Source organism: Cheilinus undulatus, linkage group 2 (genome assembly GCF_018320785.1).
Source record: "Cheilinus undulatus linkage group 2, ASM1832078v1, whole genome shotgun sequence".
Taxonomy (NCBI): domain Eukaryota; kingdom Metazoa; phylum Chordata; class Actinopteri; order Labriformes; family Labridae; genus Cheilinus; species Cheilinus undulatus.
In genome coordinates this window covers 33,913,692-33,936,245 of record NC_054866.1, presented here as the reverse complement: position 1 = coordinate 33,936,245, position 22,554 = coordinate 33,913,692, and the positions used below count along the sequence as shown (strand labels likewise).

The 22,554-nt window shown below is 37.5% G+C and overlaps 1 protein-coding gene across 12 annotated transcripts in view; it reads left to right on the top strand.

Moving 5' to 3' along the window:
* Positions 1-22,554, top strand: part of ncam1b (neural cell adhesion molecule 1b) — a 134,096-nt gene that overhangs the window by 4,630 nt on the left and 106,912 nt on the right. For 9 of the 12 annotated variants that reach the window (XM_041813434.1, XM_041813425.1, XM_041813474.1 and 6 more), the window contains exon 1: positions 19,794-20,059. In XM_041813434.1, the coding sequence (XP_041669368.1) occupies positions 20,008-20,059 (52 nt within the window). In that variant the 5' untranslated portion in view covers positions 19,794-20,007. Of the gene's footprint in view, positions 1-1,256; positions 1,367-19,793; positions 20,060-22,554 lie in introns of those variants that run through there. The other 3 variants (XM_041813451.1, XM_041813443.1, XM_041813458.1) reach the window with 1 other exon arrangement.

Here is a 22,554-nt window from a genome sequence, read left to right as displayed (position 1 = left end):
CATTTCTGTGTTGCTTTCACTGTATGCTTCTGGTCATTGTCTTGTTGGAAAATAAATCTTCTCCCAAACCATAGTTCTCTTGCAGACAGAAGAAGATTGTCCTGTATTATTTCCCTATATTTTTCATTTTCATTTTTTCCCTCTAACTTTACAAGCCATCCATGGCCAGCTGCCAAGAAACATCCCCACAGCATGATGCTGCCACCACCATGCTTCACAGTGGGGATGGTGTGTTTGTGGTGATTTGTGTGTGGAGTGTTTGGCATCTGCCTAATTAAGCCTCCTGTCTGGTGGCCAAAAAGCACCATTCTGGTTTTATCAGATCAAAGAACTTTCTTCCACTTGACCATGGAGTCTCACATCCCTTTTTGTCCTTTTTTGTTTAAATGACATTACTTTTTACAGATATAATTTCACTTTTACAATAAAGAGATCTTTTTTTTGCATTTTTTGTCAAAAAGCCAAATAATATTGCTTGATTTATATAATCAATTAAAGAGTCAAACATCTAATGGGGTGAATACTTTTTATAGGCGCTGTATGAGGTTTTGGCCTCACGCTATAATGTGGTAGGGTCTAATGTCTTCACTCGTCTTTGCTCCTACAAAATCTAAATAATATAGGGTTGTTCTCAGCCATCATTCAGTGAAGCTCAGACCATTTCAGATGTAGGAAGACTTTCCTACTGTTAGAACTGAAGTTACTGAAGTAACTGAACTCTGGCTGTCAGTTTCCCTCAGTTTATTTTCAGAGGTGTTAGATTTGCACATTTTTTAATGGAAGCTCAGAACGGTTTCAAAGTTTCTCTCCTTCCTTGTCAAACAGTGTGAGTTAGTCCCCCTCACACCAGTAACACCCAATCATCCTTTTTTAGCCGCTTGCTCTCCTGCAGTGCTTGCTCACCATATTTTGGCGCACTACTTTGGTGCAGACAAAAATGTCTTTACAACTATTTGATGGATTGCCTTGAATTTATACTCAAAATTTGTATTCCTTGGAGAAAGAAAGCTTTTGACTTTGTTGAACACTTGAACTTTCCTTTAGCATCACCATGTGCTATATATGTGTGTGAATGAGAGAAATCTCTTAACAACCATTGGAGGGATGACACTCAAATTTGTTCAGTTTTGTTCACTTAACTATTCGCTCAACTATTGAGGTGCATGCTCTACTTGTGTCAAACTTTCTTAATATCATGTCAGAATTGTGTAGATGGTAAATTATTGCCTTACACTGATGTCTTTGTTTTATCATAGACTATACGGACAGCATGTCTCCATCTCCATCTACTCCTGTGACTGGCACTGACAAATCGCACTGGTGTGGTCAACCGGAGCCAAGATAATGGCAGTAGGGAGCTCACTGGGTGAGATGAAATGACGCCTTGCCTCTTTGGTAGCACACCTGAATTCTACAGGTATATGTTGAAGGTCAGTGCAGGCCACAAATTCTTGTTCGTTTGAATCGGATATCAGATGGGGTTCTGCTAATTCTGCTAGTATGCTGCCGGAGCCTCATTTGCTGTCTGTTGTGATGTTACATCTGTTCATTTTCACTTCAAATAACTATATAAACTTTTCAGGAGAAAAAACCCTTGGAAATAAGTCAGCATTATAAGAATTACCCATGATGACAGATATCATTTTGTCAAAAATGTATCTGATGTATATTTTAATGTTGAAGTTGGTCCCATGTGCCATCTGCCAGTCAGCAAGGGGCTCTAAATCTTTTGGCTTCAGTTTGCTATTGCACTACTGATAATCAGTGACCAATTATCTGGGCCAATATTTGACACTGGGGTGATTATTTTTGTCAAGATTTTATGTAACTGATTAGAGTTATCAATTAAGTGCGCTACTTTGGCTATGCAGCCAGGTATGTCTTCCTGTCTTATTTTCACTCTTTAAAGTCTATATAAGCTCCATCTGTAACACAATAAAGTGAATAACATAGTGAATATATCACTAGTTAAGATCCAATTGCACATTTTACAACAAGACAGTTCTACTTTTGTTGCATTAACCCTCATATGGTGTCAAAGAAATTGTTACAATTGGGGACAAAAATACCAACATATATATATATATATATATATATATATATATATATATATATATATATATATATATATATATATAGTTTGTGTATATTGCATGCAAATTATATTTCCAAGTAAAAAGATTATTACAGCTTTAAATTTCTAATACCAAACATTCACTTTGATTTTTACGCATAGTTATTATTTTTTTTAGGAATTTAACCCATTTATTGCAAGTTGAAGTGAAAAGAGACAGATTTTTGTAAGGTAAAAAAAAAAAATACAAAAACAAATTACTCGTATATACCACATGCATATTGGATTCCTTTGAATGAGATCATCACAGCCCTGAATATATTCATATTGAGCAACAACCCTGATGTTTTAGCCTTTTCTCTAATTTTAAGATTTCAATAAATGTTTACACTCACACTGGCTTAAAAAAGGACACCATACATAAATAGCGATAAAGAATAATTCAAGTGGGAAAAAAAAACACTTTTTGCATGGATTTTTTTTTTTTTTATCAAGATCAGAACAAATTTATTTATTTATTTATTTATTATGAATTTCAACCCTTTCAGTGCCATTTTAAGGGCACTTTACATGTTTAACAGACGTGGATAACAAAGTATCTAAATGAACATTGATGACTTAAGAAGGTCCACGCCTACACTTAAATACAGCCTTGAAATCCTTACATGACACATGAGGATTAAGTGGAATTCAGAGACAGATTGATGCTTATGATTTTATCTGCATTTCATATTACACAATAATTTCAAAGTGCAGAGATAAAACAGACCTTTTGCGAGGTATGTCTTTCACCAACACGATAGAGCTTGTAATGAAGAATGGCATGAAAAATTGATGGAATCACTTCAAAGATGACACATGCTTTCATGATTTCAAATGTTTCTCAGACAGAAGGGAAATTGATGGGATTGCCATATTCATCCATTTGTCAAATATTTCCTTCAAAAAAAACTGTTTACATTGTATGAAGATCCAATTATGTACTCTTACTGGTTGTTGTTGACACGTTTCCCACATAGCACTTCAAACGCTCACTGTGAGAGTGATTACAAGAAATTCGGTAACATTGAGACATATTTGACCTCAGATTAAGGTCTTTGAGCAAAGTTGTTCAGGTTGTCAGTTTACTTATAGATAAAAAGAAAAGACAAGACATGATTGAAAGGCTTTGGATTGTGAGTGAGGTCAAAGGAAATGAGCAACAGGCAAAAATTCTTTGTTCTTATCTTTCTCACACAATCAATCGAAGTGAAAAAAGGGGGTAAAAATGAACATCTCCCCTTCAAAGTCCACCTTATTCTGTTTGAAGTCCATATACTTCAAAATGAGGTACCTCTCTGCCCTTAGCTCCTGTTTGACTTGGAGTAGAGTGATGCAAAATTGTGTTACATGAAGAAACTTGCTTTTAAATATAAAAAAATAACAGCATCCTATGGAGCAAATCATTTGTCTGCCATGGAGCTTCCATACAAAATATAAAAACTTTGCCGAAAACAGTATATCAAAACTATGTTTTACGTGAATCTCTGAACACACATTGAAACCCATGTGTCTCTGTCATCTTTGTCTTTCATGCACTAGCCTCCAAGCTAATGAGCAGTCCACTTTTGAGCCTTTAAATCTGCACTCATTAGCATTCCTGAGCCCTGATTCCCCTCAGCTGAGAGAAAAAATTAGGATATGAATAGAATTTGGTGGAAGTGTCTTAAATAAGACATATCTTCAAAGATATACATCTGACATTTGGGAAATATGCTTATTTGCCCTTGGCTAGAAAAGTTAGATGAGGAGATTTATATGCTACCGCTCTCAAATGTCTGATATATATTGCTGCTTAGAGACAGTTAGCTTAGCACAAAGACTGTGAAAAGGCACAGAGGGGTAGCCTTTCTCTGATACAATGAACAGTCCCTTGTATTAGAACATTAACATCTCTTTTGCTGTTATTATAAGGTAGAAATGTTAAACATATGAGAGCACTTTTTTCCTGGGTTCAGTAACTTCCATAAGTTTCACCATATCAAGCAATGATCTGCCATTTACAGCCATGTAACTAATTTACATGTACTTTTAACAGTTAAAATTTGCACATAGCAGGATATTAAAAAAGGAAACAAGAACTTTTACAATGAGACACAATACGATACAAAATCGTGTTGTGCAATAAAACATGACACGGTGTGATATGATGCAATGATATGATGTAATTAGATGCAACATTATATAATGGGACTTGATTTGTTACAATATGATATGATAGTTATTTTACAATAGCTTATGATGTGATACGATAGCTAGGATGCGATAGGAGAGGATAGGATAGGATAGGATACAATGCGATGGCCACCAGCTCTTGGAAGAGTCCCTGTTGTGTCAAACTAATTCCACTAGAACCTTAAGTGCAACAGAAATAATTATGTAGCCTTCCTCAGGCAGTTCCTTGGACCTCATGTCTTGGTTTTTGCTCCTTCTATAGAGAGGTGTTTGCCTTTCAACATGTCCAATCAGTTTAATTTACCACAGGTGGACTCTACTCAAGGTGTAGAAACATCTTGGCAAAGATCCAGAGAAATGGGGGAACGTGAGGTCTTAATATTTATGTCAATGTAATATTTGTTTTTTTATTTTAATATATTAGCAAAAAATTGTAAAATTCTGTTTTCACTTTCTGATAACGGTGTACTGAGTGTAGATTTATGAGAATAAAAATGATTTTTTTTTTTTTTTTTGACTAGGCTGCAACATAACAAAATTGAAAAAAGTGTAGGGGGTCTGAATACTTTCTGAATACACTGTATATGAGAAAGTATGACATTTCACTTAACGATATGTTAGATTTACATTTTAGAAGATGACTCAACCTCATAACATGCCTCACATTTCTTGCTGTTAGACTTTATATAAATCCCATCCTTTTATTCAATGTAAATGTTGTGAGATATACCTTGAAACGTGTCAGTTTTCCAGTCTGTAGCATTGGTTGCGCGCACTGTGGACAACTGTTGGTGGCACACATTCAGCCTCACTTGTATTTCAACTGGTGTCCCCTCGTGTTTAACACAAACCTTATTTCAGCACCAATCTGAAAGCACATTGAAAATCCCACTAGAGTTATAGGGGAGGACTGCAGCCAACGAACCGTTGCAGAGTTAACTTCCAGGTTGGCTTGCAGGAAAACAGCCCCGCTAGACTCAAGAGGCTTGCTGGGCCATAACATTATTCACATAAACACTGCACATTGGAAAACCTGTTAAAGTCAAACTGAATGGACAAACACACTCAGCCCCGCTCTTATTCATGAGCTCCTATTGGGCACCTTATATGGAAAAATTTTCTAGTAGGTACTACAGTGAAAATAACACAGCTCTTATGGAGTAACACAGTGCATTTAGGGTGTGAAGATGAGGCTATGACCTATATAATTTCACAGCCAATTAAACTGTATTTCCTGCCCTGTTGAGGTATACTTATTATTTAACATTGAATTTTTTTTTTTAAATCAAATAATACACATAAGATAACCTTTTTCATCAGTCACAACTGCATTGTGTGCATCCATCATCTTTTCACTCGAACGTGCCTTGGTGTTTCAGTATTACATCTTGAAGGCAGCTTGATGTCTGAGAGCACTGTTCTGCATAGCCCGGGGTTTGAAATGAGGTTTCAGTATGTTAGGGGCTTGTCATACATCTTGACTGAGATCTAAAGTGGCAGGCTTCTTGAAAGACTGAGGATCTGATGTGAACTGTCAACGCACATTACAGTCTGATACTGGTTTGCGTGATGTTTTTCAGCAGTGAATATCCTTAAATTAGACTGTTACTCTAATTGTTAATACCCCATATGAGTATCGACAAGTGCTTTTGAAAAAGAGGTTGTTTTTTGTGTTGGATTTGACACCAAGTAGCTCTTTGCCACCTGTTTCAAGGAAACATCTGTGTTGAACTCATTTCACACCGTTCTCAGATGCCATTTAGGTGTATTCTGGCATTTATTACTGCAATTTGTAATTATGGTGTTTAAATAGATGGTGCATTGTCTGTTTATATGTGTGAGTTAATGGCAATTATGGCTTTTTGTTAAATCACAACTAAAAATACACATAATTGTATTGATACTATTTGAAGCAGTTTTCTTGGATCTATTTCTCTAAATTACTCATTAGTGAACATCTTGGGGAAGACAATTCTTAGGTACCTGTTGCTCTTGAGAGTTATTCTGGGAGAAGGATGTGACATTTCTGTCTCTCTTCAGCTCTTCTGTGAGTCCAAAAAGAGGCTAATGTTTGAGCCAACACTTTGCACTATCAGAATTATTTTAGACATACACAAAGACACACACAAGTTCTTTAGTAGAGTAAAGTCTGCAAGCTCTACTAGTAATGGATGTGACCAGGATTGGTTTGAAGATGGGCCAATTTTAGCAGATAATTTAAATCACAGATGGGCCTTTATTTGATTGTGAGTGAAAAAAAGGTTGAACCTGTTTGGATAGACAGTTAAATCAGCAAAATACTGTCTTGTGTAGGATACGTTGAATTGATCAAGAAATCTACCAATGACCTTGCTGTTAAACTGGCAAATCACTTTAGTAGCAAACATGATAGATAATTGCCTTAATAAAATGATAATTGCCATTTAGCTAAATGGGGTTTTTCTGAAAGCTTTTCCCTGTAAGTATTCACCCCCTTGGATGTTTTACCCTTTTATTACCAAGGAGGTTATTTGATTGGGAGGGTTTGTTAGTTTGTTAGCGACATAACTCAAAAAGTTATGGAAAGATTTTGATGAAATTTTCAGGAAATGTCAGAAATGACAAAAGGAAGAACTGATTAGATTTTGGGAGTGATCCAGATCACCGTCTGGATCCAGAAATTTTTTAAAGGATCCTGTACTACTGGGAGATAGGGTTAACGGCAGAGGTCTGCGCTCTCTGAGTGCTTTTCTAGTTGATTTTATAAATCAATCATGGTCAATATAATGTGACTTTTTTTACCAAAAACAATAAACCTCTTTAATGTTGAAGTGCAAAACAGATTTCTACAAAGTAATGTCAATTAAACAAAAAAAGTAAGGTAAAATTCATAATGTGAAATATTCATCATCTTTAAAGTGACTGACCTAATACAACAGAGGTTCAGCTAATTGGTGCTAGTAGTCTCACAATTTAAATGGAGCTCACCTGAGTGCAGTGAGTGTGTCTCAAGTGACTGTAGAATAAAGACGGAGCTGGAATCTCCTGACACAGGTTAATTAGTATTCCTGGCTACCATTATGCCATGAAGACAAAAGAACACTCCAAACAACTCAGAGAAAAGGTTATTGGAAAGAATAAGTGAGAGGTGGATATCAAAAACATTCCAAGGCACTCTGCATCCCCCTGGAATTCAGTTAAATCAGTAGTCACATGGCACATGTGCAGAGGTGTCAAGTAACTAAGTACAAATACTTCGTTACCTTACTTAAGTAGTAATTTTGGGTATTTATGGAGTTATTATTTTTAAGACTACTTTTTACTGCTACTCCTTACATTTTCAAGCAACTATCTGGAATTTTATACTCCTTACATTTTAAAAATAGCCTCGTTACTCCTATTTCATTTCAGCTTGTTTTCATTCCAGCTTGTCATCATTCAAAAAACACAAATAAAGAACCCAAAAACCTATCCAGATAAATCACACCATCTGGATAGACTGAATTTGACTGTGGTTGGATGAGAATACCATTCCGACACCCTGTTAGTTTGTATGCAAACCATCACACCTGCGCACGACACAAATCACGTCACACTCCAGCAAGGAAATAGCAGACGTATGCAGCCTAGTAGGAAGATGTCCATGGCAGAGACTCAAGAGAACTGGAGCGAAATGCCCCAACCAAGCACCAGCGAGGAGGTTGGTAGTACACATATATCATTCTTGAATGTATTTGCATTGTGCTAAAATGCGTTTATTTTCAATGGGTATAAATGCGGCTGAAACAGGTACATCCCAAATTTTTCAACATTAACATTTTAATATAACATATAAGTCATTATGGCCTTAAGAAAATTGTTTTTTTGGGGAGGTGGGGTAGTGCACTACAGGCGTCTGTGGCACGGCGTAAACTTTTTTTCCTTAATGGCATTTTCCCCCCTTACATTACTCTTACTTTTATACTTTAAGTAGTTTTGAAACTAGTACTTTTATACTTTTACTTGAGTAAAAAGCTTGAGTTGATACTTCAACTTCTACAGAAGTCTTTTTAAACCCTATTATCTATACTTCTACCTGAGTAATGAATGTGAATACTTTTGACACCTCTGCACATGTGTAAATCTGCCTAGATCAGGCCGTCCGCACAAGCTAAGTGACCGTGCAAGGAGGAGACTAGTGAGAGAGGCCACCAAAACAGCTATAACTACTCTGAAGGAGTTACAAACTTCAGCAGCTGAGATGAGAGAGACTCTGCATACAAAAACTGTTGCTCTGCCTTTAAGGGAGAGTGGTAAAGTGATAGCCACTGTTAACTAATTTGACTGATAAGTCAAATTAAATCTTGAATAGAGTTCACACTCCATGGTCAAGTGGAAGAAAGTTCTTTGGCCTGATGAGACCAAAATGGTGCTTTCTGGCACTATGTTTGGTGGATACCAAACACTGCATATCACCATAAACACACCACCCCCGCTGTGGAGCACGGTGGTGGCAATATCATGCTGAGGGGATGATATTCAGCAAGACAATGACCTGAAGCATACAGCGAAAACAGCACAGAAGTGGTCTAAAGACATCAAGGTGAAGTTTCTGGAGTGGTTGAGTCAAAGCTCAGACCTTAATCTGATAGAGAATATGTGGCTGGACTTGAAAAGGGCTGTTCAAGCCAAACCCTGTGCAGCCTGACAGAGCTTGAGCAGTTCTGGGAAGGAGAATGGAGCAAAACTGCTGTGTTTAGATGTGCAAGCCTGACTGAGACTTACCCACACAGACTCAGTGCTGTGATTGCATCCAAAACACTGACCTGAAGGGGGTGAACATTTATGCTATCACTTCTTTTGCATTATATTTATTTAATTGACATTACTTTGTAGAAATCTGTTTGCACTTTTATATTTTTAAGAGGTTATTGCCAAAAAAGCGAAATTGTATTGACCATGACTGATTGATAAAACCAATAAAAGGATGAAACCTTTGGTGGTTGAATACTTTTTAAAGGTGTGGTTATACCTCATACTGGTGTTAAAGCTGTTCAATGGCTATAATAAGAATACAGATTGGCCAATCCAATTTTATGTTTGTGATGAGTTTTGGATTAGAATGAATTCATGGTTTATCATGCTCTAATTATTATGCTGATGTTAATCTTTAACTCCATAAAGTGCTTAAATTGAAATTTATAAATTGTGCTTTCTAAATAATCCTGCCTTGCATTCGCTAGAAACAAATGAAATGTTTGCAGGATGGTTATAAATTCTTTTTTTTTTTTTTTTTATTTTTAATTTCAACTGTGAATTCATAAATTCTAATCTCTGATGCCAGAACTACTGAACCTGCAGTCTGGAGAATCAATAGGGGAATGTAAACTAACCACTGCTTCCTGCTCAGATTTAGTTAAATGTATCTGTACAGTCAGACACACAGTGAGGTGTGTAAAACAAAAATGAGCACAGAAATAAAGATCCAAAATGCCAAGTCATGGGGTTGACATTTTATAAACGTAAATGGGGTAACTCTCCAAACTGGCAAAAGACGCATTAGAAAAGTGAATAAAAGGCAGCATCAAATGCTGTAAATATTACAGCGTTAGCCTTGGCCTGTGAGCTAAACCTCCCATCCAGCTGGACAGTCAGGTTAGGGCCAGACACCACAGGCACACCATGAAAATCTATTATCCTCTATTTTCCAAATTACACCGCTTTTACAGTAGAGAAGTGATCAACATTAGTTCTCATTAACTCTTAATTGCATTTGTACACTGTCCATGCATGAATAATAAAAGCAAGGAGAGAAGCTGTGAAAAGTATGCTTTTTAGATAGAGATATGCTGCCCTCTTAAGTCAGACAGACCACATTACATGCACAGCACTGTTTATGAATGTGACGCCATGTTTAAAAGGACGCATTTAAATGCTGTAATGTTTTAAATCCCTAGGTGGCAGCAGATATCCTCAATATATTTACAATGGCATGTTTTGGTTGGTTTGGTTTGACTCAGGTTGTGTTTTGCCTTCAATGAGCATGATTATAACACCTCCATGCATCTATGAGTTCTATTTTAAACCAGAGGAAGTGCTGCAGACATACAGTGATGCTGATGCGGCAGACAGCAGTATAAAGCAAATTCTCATAGAGAATGAGTTATAGAGGTGTTTTATTCACCCTTAGTCCATGATGCTGCAGCTCTTCAGCAGCTATTTCTTATCTTATTCTGACTCTGATTCGTTGTTGCCTTGGTATTGACCTGCATCATTCTGTTCACTAATTAGAGATCTAGCTGTATATTCAATGAAATTTGCAGCTTGACTCCACCAGAAGAATATATCTACACTTTAATTAACAAAAGTGCTGCAGTGACCAATCAGAGCCCCCATTTCAGACAGTTTATCTGAGAATTTGTTTACTTCATATCTCAAATGATTCTTTTGTGCAGCTGTCACAATGTGGCTACAGAATTTCTTTCTGCCTCCTAGGTTACACTGATGGGGCCGAGGTGATGTGTTGTCACCCGTCTGGCAGTCACACAGTAAACCATCAGTGGAACTAAGCCTTCTTTATACTTGCTGATGATGAAAGTTTGTTGGAGCATTACAATGACATCTGGCAACGGCACCTTACGTCTGCAGAGCTGCAGCAGTCTGAATGCGTTGTGTAAATCATGTTAAAAGAATGAAATCTTTATGACGGAGGAAGCTGTGTGCTACTGGACACTGCATCCTCTCTTTCTGCTGTTACATAATGAATATGCATATGGCTGGGTCTGTGTGTGCTGATGTGTGTGTGGTTGTATGTGAGCTTAGTCAGACTCCTCCAGATCTCTGCCTCCGCAGATTAATATCTGCAGTCCACAAAGGAGCCCTGTGTGCCTTGCAGGACAGACTTTCAGGACAATGAATCCACTGTCTGACAACACCATCTCCCACTCAAGCTAACTGATACGGAGCCCTTAGTCCTGAGATTAGAGGGTGCTTAGTCTTCCTGCACTAAAGGTGATAATTGAATGATGGAGCCATGCTCTGAGCTTCCTCAAAGCTCTTCACAGAGTCATTCATCTTAAATGCTCAACATTGAATGAGATGAACCGATAGCATTGGCACTTTGTGGCATGCTACTTTTGAGTTGATGAATATAAAAAAGACCAGAAAAGATGTCTTTACTTTCAATAAAAATAGAAAAGGAAGCATAAGCCAATGACAAGAAGGCTGCAATGAAAATCTGTTGTTTGCCAAGCCATGATGCTGCATTTCAACACCTCAGTGGGTTTTTGTTTGACTTTCTTTCGCCTGATTTGAACTGTAATTGATTATGTAATAAACACTGAAAGAGTCAGAAAGAGGGAGAGGGTCTCCTTAAAAAGACAGAGCTGCCCAGTCATTGTAGCTCGCTTGTTTTCTCTCATTAGTCACACCCATATGCACAGAACAATTCATCCCCCCTCTGAGTGTAACTGACCTCAGCCTGACCTGGAAACTAATGTTCATAGCTGTACTGTATGTGGCCTTCTGTTACAGTACTGGAGGAGGGAAGAGGAGCTATTTTAAAACCTCCTACAGTGGAGGAGGCTCACATGTATCCTCCCTGGGAAATATGCTGACAGTCAGTTCAGTCCAGTCCAGTGAAGATAGATGAAATAAAAGATACTACTGATAGATGGAATAATAGATTGCAGATTTACTTTTTAACACAAATTAAACAGAAGTGCACACGTGTCTGTATGTGGCATGAGCTCCAGAGAGCATGCATGTGTGGTCCTGGCTGTAATGGGTGTGAGGAGGCAGGAGAAAGAGGGGGAGACATATACAGTACAGAGAGAAACAGAGCGATAGAAAAAACACAAAATATCTTGCGGCAGCCTGCTGGGTAATGAAACGAGTGTTTGAAGTTTCACTGGGTTGTACATGTTTTTTTTTTTTTTTAATGATTGAGCACTCACACCAGTGCTTCTCTGTGCCAAACTAAAGGGAAAATGAAACAAAAGGGGGTTAAATTACCCAGCTTATACAGTCTGCTACCAATAACACGGGCACTATATGTGATTGAACATGAGACATAAAGCCAAGGAAATGTTGGCAAAGTCTTACAAGGGATTTACAGAGATTTAAAGAGATAGAAGAGTATTTTATCTTTACTTCAATACAAATGGGTAGCATATGGAGTGTATGGCTGATTTTGTTTAATTTTAAAGAAAAATTAATTATTATGGAGCTTATTTGATCATGGGGCTCTACTACTACTAAAAAATGTCAAGAGTAATATCAAGTAATTGAGACTTTGACTGTTTATCCATAATTAAAGCCTTTAAAGCACCAACTGTAATAGCACTCAGTGGGTGAAGTCGAGAAGTTGACTTGAAACTGCTCCAGATAAATTTACCTCTATCTGATTCCTTTTCAAAGCAGATTTAGGAAAAATGCCCAATTTATTGTTTTCCACAGAGAAAATCACTGCAACTTTTCTGTCACCGACTGCGGAGTGGAATTTGGCCCGCTACAAACAAAGCAGCATGGTTTTAGTTATTTCACATATTCTGAGCTCTTTTCACAAACATTTCTTTCCAAATCAGTTTGATGGAAAGGGTTGATGGCACTTTACACATCTGAATGCTCCAATTGAAATAACAGAGCATAAAGTAAAAACTTAACAAACTCTATTTGTATCAACATAACTTTATGGATATTATTACTAAGGCTGTCACTATACCAGAACTCTAAATTTTGTTACAATCCTATTAAAAATCAGCAAAAATCAATTTGGATATCATTGCAATAAAAACAGAAATCCTGGCCACCTAACACTGTCACACTGTCTCAACTACAAAAATACAATGGCATACTTTGCTACCACCTCTGCTGCTTGTCTCTTTTTGAGAAGCATAATTTTTGCTTCATTATAATCATAAAGGACTTGAGAAACGTCAATGTTTTTGGCCTGTGAGTTTGAACCGAGTTGGTCATCACTTAACGGGAAGGTTGGGGGTTCGGTCCCAAGGCCCTGCAGTCACATATCCATGTGTCGTTGGGTCAGACACTGCATTAGTGGCGGGTAAATATGTATGAGGGCAAAATTATAAGCCCCCCCCAATGCATTTTTAACACAGCTTTTCCAAACATCCTTGTTTTATTTTGGATGCTTACATCATTTTAGTTTTCACACAGAAACAAAATTATTTAAAAAAAAGAATTAAAAAAAACTACCAGGGTTGAAATTACGACCTCTTGATGCTAATAGTCAGTTGTGTCTCCTTTTTTTGTGGATAACAGCCTGCAGTTGTTTGTTGCCGTTTTCATCAAGTCTCAGAAACGTCTCCTGCGAAATCCTAGCCCATCCTTCTTTGGCCAATCTCTCGAGTTCCTCCAGATTTGATGGTCTTCTGGCATGGACTTTGGTCTTAAGTTCACCCCATAGATTTTTAATGGGATTAGAGTCAGGATTTTGTGCAGGTGAGTCAATAAGTTCACTTTGGTTTTCTGGGTGTAGTTCTTCATGAGACGCCATGTATTTTTTGGGCTGTTGTTGTGTTGGAAGACAAACAACAACCCAGACCCTGTTTTTTTCTGCTGACTTCTTGAGGTGCAGCATGATACTCCCACCGCCGTCTTTCACTGTGGGGACGGTGTTCTTTGAGTTATACACCTCTCTCTTCTTTCTCCAAACATAAGCAACATCCCTATGACCAAAGAGCTCTAGTTTGGTCTCATCTGACCAAATGACATGCTTCCAGTATGCATAATCTTTTTTCTAAGTTCTCCCTAGCATACTTCAGTCAGGCTTGAAGCTGCCTCATCTGCAGATGGGAATGTTTTTGATCAGCAACCTTACAGTCCATTCCTGTGCAGGGCTCTTTTGATGCTCTTCTTTGAGACTACAATTCCTGACTTGTCTAAGTCACTCACTAGTGTTTTGGCCGTTGTTCTGGGGTCTTTAGAAACATCTCTCACTAGTTTTCTTTTCCAGTCTTTGAAATCTTTCTCTTCCTACCTCTGCCAGGCTTGTTCTGGACTGTGTGACTCTCTTTGAATTTCTTGATAATACTTCTCACTCCAGTTCTTGACACTTGGAAACACTGTGATAACTTTGTATAACCTTCACCTGCTTTGTGAGCATCAGCAATTCTTTTTCTCAGGTCTAAACTGATTTCTTTTGGTTTTGCCTTGATGCTTTCTAAAAAGACAGCTGAAACTCTTACTGAACTATTTCAACTCTGTATAAATTATATGATAACTTTCAGTTTTAACTTAATTTTTACAAGTTTTGAGCATTAAGTAAAAGCACTTCATTGCAAAACAGTGGTCTGTGCTATGACTATACGAAATGTCAGTGCTAAAAGGGGCTAGTTAACAATTTAGACCCTGGTAGCTTTTGTTTTTCAAAAACAATTTTGATTCTGTCTATGAAGAAAAAATAATCTTAGCATCCAAAATAAAATGAAGGTGTTTGAAAACTAAAACTAACTTTATTTTTATCCATAGGTAGATTTGTTTTACAGCCAGTGAGACAGAACATTCATTATGACAGACATATTGCAAAAAAGCATGAATGAAAACAATAAAAAGATGGAAAACTCTATACACAATAAAAAAAAAGTTGTTTGTTTGTTTGTTTGTTTGTTTTAAGTGCCTATGGTTCCACCAATCAGGCATAAAAACGAGCAAAGTGCCAACCAAAATAATCAATTAAATAAGAAAAAAATACATTTAAAATACATTTTCAAGATGAATAGACACCAACATGTGGATACCAAGCTGTTATTTACTGCTGGTGGCTGCATGTGCATGCTCCCTAGAGAATGGAGGAGAATGGATGTGAATGGGTAAGTGTGACCTGCAGTGTAAAAAGCAGATAAAAATAGTCTGTTCACTAGAAAAGCTCTGTTGAAGCTCAAGCCCATTGACTGTTTCCCACCAGTACACTCCCTCTCACTTCTCAACTTCTGCACTTTTCAATTCTGTAAATTAGAGCTTGTACTGTTTTTTTTAATCATCCATTGGCCATACTACTTGTCCTGTTTGGCGTCATTGGTTGGCTGGAGCTGAACAGTTGTCATTCAGCGAGAGGTGGGATACTCTGGACTGATTGCCGGTCAATCATAGGCTGATATACAAAGACAAACAACGAGTCACTAGTCAGTCTAAAGAGCACGTCTTGTGTGGGTGGAAGCCAGAATGTCCAGACATGCATGGGGAGGTCCTGTCTGACTGAGATTTGAACCAAGAACCCTAACCACTACACCACCATGCAGCCCTGTTTCATACATGTGGTACCAAAAGTAACAAACATTTTGTTTTGGTAATGCAATTTTTAAACAGCATATTGGCCTAACTGTCAAGCTGTGAAAAACTAGCAATGTAATTGAAAATGTTATCTTTAAAAGTTTTTTTTCTCCGAACTTTTTCTTAAATTTAACATTCTGTCTGTAGCTAAGCTTTATATCAATTAACACCACAGAATTTGGCTGTTGGGACCTGTGAGAATTAATAGCCATAAATAATTCTACTTGAGCAAGAGGTTTCTTCATTTACCTTCATTTTTATCATCTAAAATAAGCCTCTTGAAAATTTCATTTAAATTTAAATGCAAGTGAACAGCTACTATGCTAAAAGGAAACCCCAAACATATAAAACAAGCAGCATCAGCTTTTCAACTTGAGTGCACACTGAATAAAACAGCACAGTATATTTCAGAGGGCATTTATATGCATGAGTCATCAGCTGAGTCATACTGTTCCTATCTGTGATGCTGAGGCAAAGATACGTGGGTTTAGGCCACTATGTTCCCCCCTGACTGTGCCCTAAACCCACCCAACTAACCTTTATGCACCCTCTCTCCCTGTCCTGTGTGGTTACTCTTCAGCAGACGATGGATTAAAAAAAGAGAAGGAGAGGAGAGTCTGGGAACATTTTTGGGACCCCACTCCCTGTCCTGGTATGTTCGGAGGGGACTACAAGGTCATGTTGCAGTAAATGTGCAAGATTTGACCGTAATTTACATTCTCATCCAGCCCACAGACTGATTTGGCTTTATTAAATTTTTGGCAGATTTCATCTCTTCGGTGGCCAGCAGTGCAAATCAAAGGCAGAAAGACTCTCTGAGGGTGCCAAACGCTACACTTCCTCCCTGCTGTGCAGGCAAACAAGCGCCTCTTCTGTTACGTCTCTTGTTCTCTCAGGTGCCATTCACTTTACATCCATAAATAAGAGTGTTGCATAAGGCTCTCTTTGGTCATCGGAAGGTTGAGGGGGGTCAGAAGGAGTATTCAACTCCCTGCGGTGCTTTTACAAAAGCATGAGGAGGCAGAGACTGACTTTACATGCTGTACCTGGAATGTAGTGTTCTACTCTTTGACAGGATTTTGATGAAAGCAAATCAGTCTCAGTGCAGAACAAGATAAACATGATCTGAAAATCTCTCAAAAAATACTTGTATATAAATATAAAATATTCTGACTTGTGTCCTTGACAGTTCATCGTTGGAACATTGTTTTTACATCTAATAAACTCAATTCACTGACTTGTCTTCAGTCATTATAAATGGCTATCTAGTACTATCAAGTTTAAACAGAAAATCTCAGTATCTAAAAATGGTGATGACAAAAAGACGATTTCACTAAGTTCTCCATTAATGATTTAATTGGGCTGTTATAAACTATTGATAAGAGCAACATTTGTCTTGCAAGGCTGTAACCCCCCCAATTATATCTTGCCTGTTTGTTAGTAATGCATTTTTTTAATATTGGTTATGAGCAGGCCTGTCCATAGAATAAGCAGGGACCCTGAAAAGCCCAGAGAATGGCCCCTCTTGTGATTTATTGATGATGTCAATGCATATGTGCTTTATCAGTAGTGCTAGCATTTCCCCTGACTAACAGTTCTCTCATTTTGGAGATGTTCAGCAATAATAGCTGAAGTGTGTAATGCTGTAATTGGGGTCTGATGTTGAAATGATTTGTTTATGTCACTTTATAACCCCCTCTAGCCTCTTTTTCTGCCCATTTTTGCAACCTTTATTTGCCAGTTTTTATCATTTTTGCCACATTTTAGCCCCTTTTCATCACATTTTTCCCGCCCATTTATGCCATTTAAAAAAACCCTTTTCTGCTCCTTTTTGCCACGTTTGACCTGTTTTGCCAGTTTCTGTCTATTTTTGCTTCTGTTAAGCCATTTCTTTTCTGCTTTCAACACAATTTGGAGCTATTAACCCATGTTTTAATCCTATTTCACCACCTTCTCTACTAGTGTTACCACTTTTTAAAGCCTTTCCACCATTTTTTATCTCCTGTCTCCTTTTTTTCCACTGGAACTCATTTTTGCCATTTTAGACACATATTTGTCACTTTAAAGCCTTTTTTTTTGCTACTTTTAACCCATGAGTCACCTCTTACCAACAGTTTGCCTTTGTTGATATTGTTTTGCCTTTTTTAACCCATTTTTGCCACTTTCAACCCATTTTAATTCTGGTCTTAGACAATGGTTCTTCTTAACTGTTTTGGCACTAGGACTCATCATTAACCCTTTAAGAGAAATCATAACCCACATTTTTAAAAAATTCAAAACCACTCAAATTTTAATGAAAAATGTTGCCCTTTGGTAACCTTAAATGGAAGAAAACATAATTATGCAAAGACATAGGACAAAAACAAACTTGCTTAACATGCACATCATTAGAGAGAAAAGTGCATGAAACATCTTATTTTACTCCATTTTCCCTTGACAGCATGGAAATCTGGCAGTTTCTCAAGGAATTCCCCTGTTATCTTAGGAAAACCAGCTTTCATATCCAAAGCAAAGGAGATTATTAAGTAGCGATCTTGAGACCAATACATAGATTCGCTCATAATCAAATAAAAACCCCAAAATAGATGAATGAAATTATTTTGTGTCCACTTTGGGCCTCCATACATAAACTCTTTGCCACTTAAATTTTGTCTGGTACATATTCGCGATACATTTTGGGTCCCAACCCACCAGTTGAGAAGCACTGGTGTAAGACAAGGGTTGACATTTTGACGAAGGTGATATAAATATAAGAAATTTTATATTTAATAAATAAATGAAAATGTTGCTTTGATAAGAGTGGTTACTATTCAAAAATAAAATAGGATTGTCATAACTTAACTATACAATAGACCATGATATGGTTGGCCTTGGTTATAAGGGATAAAAATACATGTCAGGCTTTCTGCCTATGAATAATATTCATGTTTTGTTACACTTACTTTTAAAGCTGTAATTTCTACAGTTACTTTCTTAGTACCTTTTTTACATAGTAGCACTACCTGATTTCACTCAATAAACCTGATATTTCCTCAGTTGGTGACAAGGTCTGTAAAACATTCACACTAACTTTTACAATTATCCAATCAGGTTACTTTTTATTGTGTGTTTGTCTGAACAAAAAAGAAAAAACAAAGATAGTTCATTTTCAGTAAGGGCAGAAAAAGCAGTGAATGCTCAGGAATTCCAATCAGCCCCTGGAGACAGCTTGGCATTTAGGTTTGAAAAATGACTGATACATCAATTATCAGAATCCTTGCCAATTACTCGTATGTCACTGGAAATATTGATTAATTGACTTATTGCTTCAACTCTACTGGCAACCCAAATGTGGCTTTAATTGAAGCTTCAGGATATCTAAATCAATGATTAAACCTATTAAGTTAACTCATAAAGTGTAACTTAATTATTAATGCTTATCTTGGAAAAATATTGTAAAAGATTTTATCCTTAGATGTAACTGAGACCATGAAACATATTGAATAAAAATACTCCTTTCAAAAACAGCTTTGCATTACATTTAGATCTTTAAGATCATTTTTACTTTGAATGTTTTAGAGACTATATTTGTCAGGCTGTGACAAATATGGGCAAAAGACAAAATTACTCAGTATCATGCTTTCTGCTGCACAGCACACCTATAAATTCTGTTTGTCTAGCTTGATATAAATGCACCCACAATGTCAAATTGATTAATAATCCTTCCTCATGAGAGGTCATCCAATGGAGAACGTGGAACCTTAGTTCAGCTTTTAAAAGACTGGTCCCTCTTGTATGAGTTTTTTGCAAAGAAATGAGAGATCAACAATAGCCTGTATTGGAGTAGACTGAGCTTAATGTGCTCACCTTTGATTTATCTGTATTTCGTCCCTCTTCTTGTTGTTATTATGGTTATTTTATTTAACAATTTAGTTTCTCTTTTACTACAAATTTCTTCCCTTTCTATGTGTTTGGAAATTGTGCTTTGTGTTAATTGTACTGTATAAAATATATTATCTTAAAAGGGATATTAATTTGGTTTGACTGTACATGTAGCCTGTCCTGATTTTATTTAAAAAAGAAGGATTAAAATAATGTTTTCGGGCTATCTATACATTTTTTGCATCAAAATTATGGTGGGGATCTCCCAATGACACCGCTTTCGCTTTGAGATCCGCGCACTATTTCACAGTAGGTCTTCTTATTCCGCCTGTGCGGATTAATCCACGTGTGTGAGAAGGCTCTGCTTGTCAGTCAGACTTTGAACAGTGCACTGGCGCTCATCATCTCTGCTAATCTCTGGACGCTGCCTGTCATCAACGACACTGCTGTTGCTGCTACTGACAGTTATCACCGAACAGCCCTGATTTCCACGTAGATTAGGATGAACATTTACTAAGAGAAAAAGGCAGGGAACCCGAGGGCAGCACCGAAGGGACCAAGAGGAGATTAGACGTTAGCTTCGCCGTAACGTTTACTCGGGAGTTGCGATGGTCCAGTCAAGGGATATTTTCCTAGCTTTGCTTCTTGTGGGCTGCACAGGTAAGAACGTTGCTTATTTAGCTGTCATTTACTGCTTTCACGCTAGAATTATTGATATTTTTCGCATTTTATATCCCTTCCATGCCCTTTATTAGTGGTCAGGCATCCCCCTCTCCTCCCCGGTCGTCCCCCACCCTCCGCCCGCTCACGCTCTGTGTAGCAGGTGCAACGGTAACGGTACTGCGACTGATGCTAATTAGCTTACAGGCGACGAGCTTGGGGCTGTATGATTTAAAGTAAAGCCAGCTCGCTGCTAATGTGTCAGGGTACCATTTTCTCCGGTCACAAACACTCTCAGTGCAGCACATAACGCTGCTCCTTGCGTGACCAGACTGTGCGCTGACTTTGCGTTATAGTTCATTAAATAAAATATGATTCTGCTCAGAAAGGACGAGGCTTTTTATTATAAGTGCTAATAAGGATGTTTGAGTGGGTTTTGTGGCAAAAGCATTGATTTTTAGCCTTTTTATGGTCGTGTACTGGCTCTCATCTTGGATGGGACGTGTCTTGTTGCTGATGGGGGAGTGATGCTATGCTCCTACACACATAAATATATAAACACAAACATACACGGCCAGCCTCCTGGGCTTTAGTCACGGTCACCCCGTTAAAGGTGCAATGTGTAAAACAGAACACGTGGTATTTTGATGTGTAACCTAACTAATGAGTGTAGCTGTAATCGCATTAATTAGGGGTCTTATTATGGAGGCTGCTTTACGTGAAATACATGAACTGGGCTCCTTTTGCGGGACTGTGTTGTTTTATTTTGTGTGTCTGGCACACTGATACACAGCAAGCACAACTTCTACTCTGAATCATCTGTTATGTAATCTGATGCCACGATAAAGGCTTTGAAACGAGATCCTCTAAGTTGGTAAAAATGTGTCCTTATGTAAGTCCAAATGAGGGGGAGGTGTGTCAAATTACATTGTTAATAGCCTTTGCACGCCCTTTTTTTTGTTGTTAAATTCAGTAACTTGACATGTGCTCATGATTGGAGTAGTCTTCTCAGTTCAGGCTCAGGCTTTTTCGTGGGATAGCCTTTTAATCCTTTATGTACAATCCAATATGTGCAGGGGTGTTCCTCAGGCAGGAGAGGGAGTGGAGCCCTCACTGTATTGTAATGGTAATGCAATTTCTCATGGGTCTAACAGAACATTTTAATGTAGAAACATGAATTTGTAAGACCTTTAGGATTTGATTCAGTCTTTTCATCTGGCATAATTCAATATATTCAGATTCTATTAATCTATTTCATGCATGCAATCATTATTTGACTATTAATGTGTGATAACTTACATTCAACCAGTAGTCATGTATTTTATGTCTTGACAGAATCATTGAGAAAAATCTTATTTTTATTGAAAGAATATATGAAAATTTAATTTCTACAAAACATTTGACTCCAGTATAGCCTCTTAAGTCTCTATTCTACTAGGGATGTTATTTCAGTGTATTTTTTAGTCTTCTGTCAGAACATCTGCTGTTCAAAAATGCGTTACCACACTAAATAGAGGACTTGTAAGATCAGTGATGGAGCTAGGCTGATATTCTTAGAAGAAAGTTGAAAAGCATGTGATGCTGAGTTGCCAGTATTTGGTTATGAATGACTGAAATTATGCAGACATTAAGGCTGTCGTGATTCCTTTAAACAATTGTTTTCATCTGATATCTAGGAGGATATTTGTAGTTTGACATTTGTTCCAGTAGGAACACATTTTGACCACTTTTGCTTTATGTTTCTAGCCCTCAATCTGTAATGTGGCACAAACAAATATCAGTCACCAATGTTTATTCATTGCGTCTAGTCAGTTTTCTAATATCTAATAGCTGAATCAAAAAAAAAAAAATCCTTCTGGGGTAGAAAAGTGACTAGTTAGTAGGATTGAGTTCAAAAGAAAAAAAAGATTCTCAGATTCAGATCAATTCTCATTTCATAATATTGATTCATATAATCCAGAGATTGATCTTCATATAAAGGCCTGCTCTGTTTCCTGACGTCTCTGTGCAGCCAGTCTCAAACTTGCGTTGCTTGTGCATCTTGAAATTTGACCTGCCCTCATCTGTAAGCCTTTGTACTCAGACTTGAGGTTCTAATCTTATGCCCAATCATTTTATTTTGGATATCTGGTGTGTGTTATCAGTACTAGCTGGTAGAGGTGGAAATCACTAGTGGCCCCACGATACAATATTATCACTATACTTGTGTAATGATTTGATACCATTGCGATTTAAAATATTTTGCAATACAGTGTTGCGTTACCAAATACTGCGATAGTACTGCTATCTATACAATTTTCTCCAACTGTTTAGCTGATTTAGCATTAGCCTTGCCCTCTTGCATGTCATATTTTTGCAGTATATTTTTTTCATGTAGCACTTCTTGCAACCCTCGTGTCATGTTCGTCTCATTAATGACCTGTTTGCATTCCTAATGTCCTTCCCTAACTTTCTCCTTCTCATTGACCGTCACCTCTGCCAACCTCACTGGACAA